Below are 3,778 nucleotides of genomic sequence, written 5' to 3' on the forward strand. Positions count from 1 at the left end.
TTTCATAGTGGACTACTATAAATTTAAAAAAAAAAAAAAAAAAAAACAACTGCTGTAGGATTTCACTTTATGAAAATGAATGGTAGCACCAGCGTGGGGCTGAGAAGGGGTCAAAGAGGAAAATCATACCTACTGGGCCGCTGCCCCACACGTTTCCAGAGGACTCCTGGGAAGTCATGTCAGGGCCACATGGCCTTACAAGCACCAGTGCAAAGTGGAGAGCCATAGAGAATGAACATCAGCACTGCAGAAGGCAGCCTTCAAAACCACAAGTGGTCTCAGAAACAACTCTAGAAGGTATCTTCCCAAATGTCAATACAAGTTAACCCTGAGTGGGAGGACTGAGTAATTTAGTCTTCAGTAAATGAGTAATTACTATGGGTAATTTAGTCCTCATTAAATCAAAATTAATTTTAATTTTCTTGCAGGAAGTAAAAAATGACACTCAAGTCCTGCTCCAATCTTAACTACTTCTGTGATGAGAGGCAATCCACACTGTGTTTTTCTTGCTTCCAAGCTTTCCCAATTATAACATACATTCAAAACAAGGCAAAAACAAAACAAGTCTTCATTAATGTTGTAGTTATCTTGTGCTGCTATAACAGAAATACTACAAGTGGGTGGCTTTAACAAACAAATTTATTTTCTCACTGTTCAGGAGGCTAGAAGTCTGAATTCAGGGCTTTGGCTCTAGGAGAAGGCTTTCTATCTCTGTTGGCTCTGGAGGAAGGGCCTTGTCTCTGAGCTTCTGCTCCTGTGTGATCTTATGTCCCTTGGCATCTTTCTTCTCCCATTTCTGAACCCCCACTATCTTGTTTAATCTTTTATATCTCAAAAGAGACTGACTGTAGACATTCTCTACTCTAATACTCTATTATTAACATAACAAAGAAAACTCATTCCCAAATGAGATTATAAGCATAAGTATAGAGGTTAGAATCTAAAACACACATTTTTAGAGGACACATTCATTCCATAACAATTTAATTGGGAAATTCAGTTAAAATCTTGGAAGGTGTGTTAGAACCAGGAAAATTCCTCAAGGAGTGGGCCACTGCATTCCTTAGTGTTTTTTTTTGTTTTGTTTGCTTATTTTTTATAATGTTCAACCATGTATATTCACTATTAATGTTGATAATGCTTATCCCAATAAATGAGGAAATATTTCCTCCCAATAAATGAAGACAACCCCTCTAAGGCAACTCCATTTTACCTTTTGAGAGCTTGGTCTGCTTTTGCTGCCTGGCCCGTAACCTGTGCTCCACCACTGAGAACCCTTGGCTGTTAAATCCATATCTGTAAGGGGACAAGGTCAGAAGGGGAAGATTCAGGAAGATAGTTCCATGGCCATATACTTACAACTTAAATTTAAAAAGAAAGGAAATCAGACCCAGTTAGAATTCCAAGGCCCAAATACTCCTGGGACGCATACAGAACTGACCAGACATCAAACATAAAGAGAAAGATTAAAATCTGCAAACAAGCCAACCAGCACTGGAAGCAGCTCTGACTCTACAGAGGCAGCTGACCCAAGCTGTGAGACTCCAGCCATGAGAATCCAGCCTCCCTCCTCCCTTACCCTTCCCACTTCTCACACCCAGCTGAGCTGAGCTGAATGATTGCTCTCTCTGGTAAGCCCATGCTTTCTTACCTCCTTGCCATGCCCCTCCTGGAACCTATCCCTCCAACTCCATTTCCCCATCATTTCTGCCTATTAAAATCATCCACACTTTCTGACCCAAGTCAGATGCTCCCTGCTGCCTCTCCTTCCCCCAAGAAACATCTAGTCACAGTGCTCCCTCGCCCCCTTGGCATCATACCAGGCTTTGGACCTGACTTTTTCCTGGCTCTGCATTCACATGCATGCTCAAGTTTGCCCACCAGGCTAGAAACTTCCTGAAGGCAAGGACATGTCTTCTTTCTCTATCACCCCGTCCCAAGAGCTCTACAAGGCAGGGACCTCATCTCTCTCACACTTCTTGCAAACATAATGGTAGTCATCTTGCAAGTAAGAACAAAGACCCAGAGAAATTGACCCAGAGCCTGAACACTGCCATGCTGTCCAACCAACCCAGGAACCACCTACTTTTTACCTGCCATGAGAAAAAAAATAATAAAACACCTATTGTGAAGCCACTTCTAGTTAGGTCTTTGATACTTGCCGCCAAAAACAGCCTAAAAGATAACAGTGGCACATGGATTTTTTGACTTAATGAATAAATGAATGACTGTCCACCCCAGTTCATGCATCCATATATTCAACAAGCATTTACTGAGTACCCACTATATGCCACGTACCAGGCAGAGCAAGGAGCTGAACCCAGCAAGTGCTCAAAGCACAGGCTCTCCCATCTCATGCCACTTCTCCTCGCTGGCCCAGTACCTGCACTGATGTGTGGCAGCCAAAACATAAACAGATGTATTTTGCCTGGCCAATGCTAAAGTTATTGATCTCAGTCTGCAAAGCAGCGAATGGATCAATAACCTAATCCCTAATGCCTGAAGACTTCCCTAGAGCAAGCACAATAAAGCAAGCAAGGCCAAATGACCTTCCCCAGGTCAGTTTCCCAAAAGGTCACTAATGGCTCCAAAGATGCCTATCAGGTTCTCCCCAAAGAGGCTCTTCTCAATTATGTTACCAAAAAGTAACATAATTGGGGAAAAAAAAAAAGTAACATAATAAAAGTGGAAGCTAGGGTTGTGCTGTCTCATGTGAAAGCTGCCAGCCACATGGGGCTGACCACTTGCATTGTGCTCAGTCTGTAAGTAAAATTCACACTGGATTTCAATGCTCATTCATCATTTTTATACTGATGACATATTAAAATGATATCTAGTATAAAGTTGAATAAGAAGCTCTAAGCTTTATTATTAATTTCCAATGTTATTTTATAATGTGGCTACTAGAAAATTTACAACTCCCCATGGGATTCCCACTATGTTTCTTAGTGGACAGCACTGGGCCAGTGCGGCACTGGGCCAGGATGTCGGAGTAATGATGTAGAAGAGACGCATCCTCTCCAGTCCAAGAAGCCTGGGTCCACACCACACTCTCCCATCTATTACTTCTGTGATGACAGCACAGTTATTTAGCTCCGAGCCTCAATGGATATACATGTCAAACTGAAATAATAAAGGCTGCTTTCCAGGGTTGGTATGGCAACAAATGCCTGACCCACAGTAGATGCTGAAGATTTCTGAACATTTCAGAAAAACATGCACATTGTATGGTGGGTGAGAAGGCAGAGGCAAAACTTACATCTCTGAGAGCCCCACTGTGAAGGTGTTACTGCTCACCTACCTGTTAATGATGGCGTGGTCCTCGGGGAGGCGGAAGACCCTGGGCCTGGGGTTTCCTTCCTGAGGTTTTGGGGTAACACTTCCTATCTCAACAAAGCCAAAGCCCATCTTGTAAAGTCCATCCACTGCTTCCCCATGCTTGTCAAATCCTGCAGCAACTCCTACTGGATTTCGGAATTTATGGCCCAAGACCCTCACTTCCTGGAGAGAGGAAGACAAAGTCAAAGGCACAAAAGGCTATACCAGTGTGACTCACAGTATGGTCCCTGGCTTATTTACATCAGGATTACCTCAGCAGCCTGTTAAACATCAGATTGCAGAGCCTAACAGAGACTACAGAAGCAGAAACTTTGGGGAGATGAGCTCTGGGGAAAGCTGTGTTTCCAAAAGTACATCCAGAGGCGGGGCAAGATGGCGGACTAGGCAGAAGGATTGCACAGACCCTCTTCAACAAAGAAAAGGGAAACCAATTAACACA

General features: G+C 43.2%; 1 protein-coding gene across 1 annotated transcript in view; it reads right to left on the reverse strand.

Annotated features, from left to right (window-relative positions):
• The window catches only part of DHODH (dihydroorotate dehydrogenase (quinone)), a 35,153-nt gene that overhangs the window by 16,746 nt on the left and 14,629 nt on the right, over positions 1-3,778 (reverse strand). Inside the window, exons 3-4 of the mRNA XM_007940321.2 lie at positions 3,302-3,501; positions 1,214-1,296 (exon numbers count right to left, since the gene is read on the reverse strand). Of these exons, the coding sequence (XP_007938512.1) occupies positions 1,214-1,296; positions 3,302-3,501 (283 nt within the window). The remainder of the gene's footprint in view (positions 1-1,213; positions 1,297-3,301; positions 3,502-3,778) is intronic.

The sequence above is a fragment of the Orycteropus afer genome, unplaced genomic scaffold, assembly GCF_000298275.1.
Source record: "Orycteropus afer afer isolate SDZICR_OR568_19922 unplaced genomic scaffold, OryAfe1.0 scaffold00067, whole genome shotgun sequence".
Taxonomy (NCBI): domain Eukaryota; kingdom Metazoa; phylum Chordata; class Mammalia; order Tubulidentata; family Orycteropodidae; genus Orycteropus; species Orycteropus afer.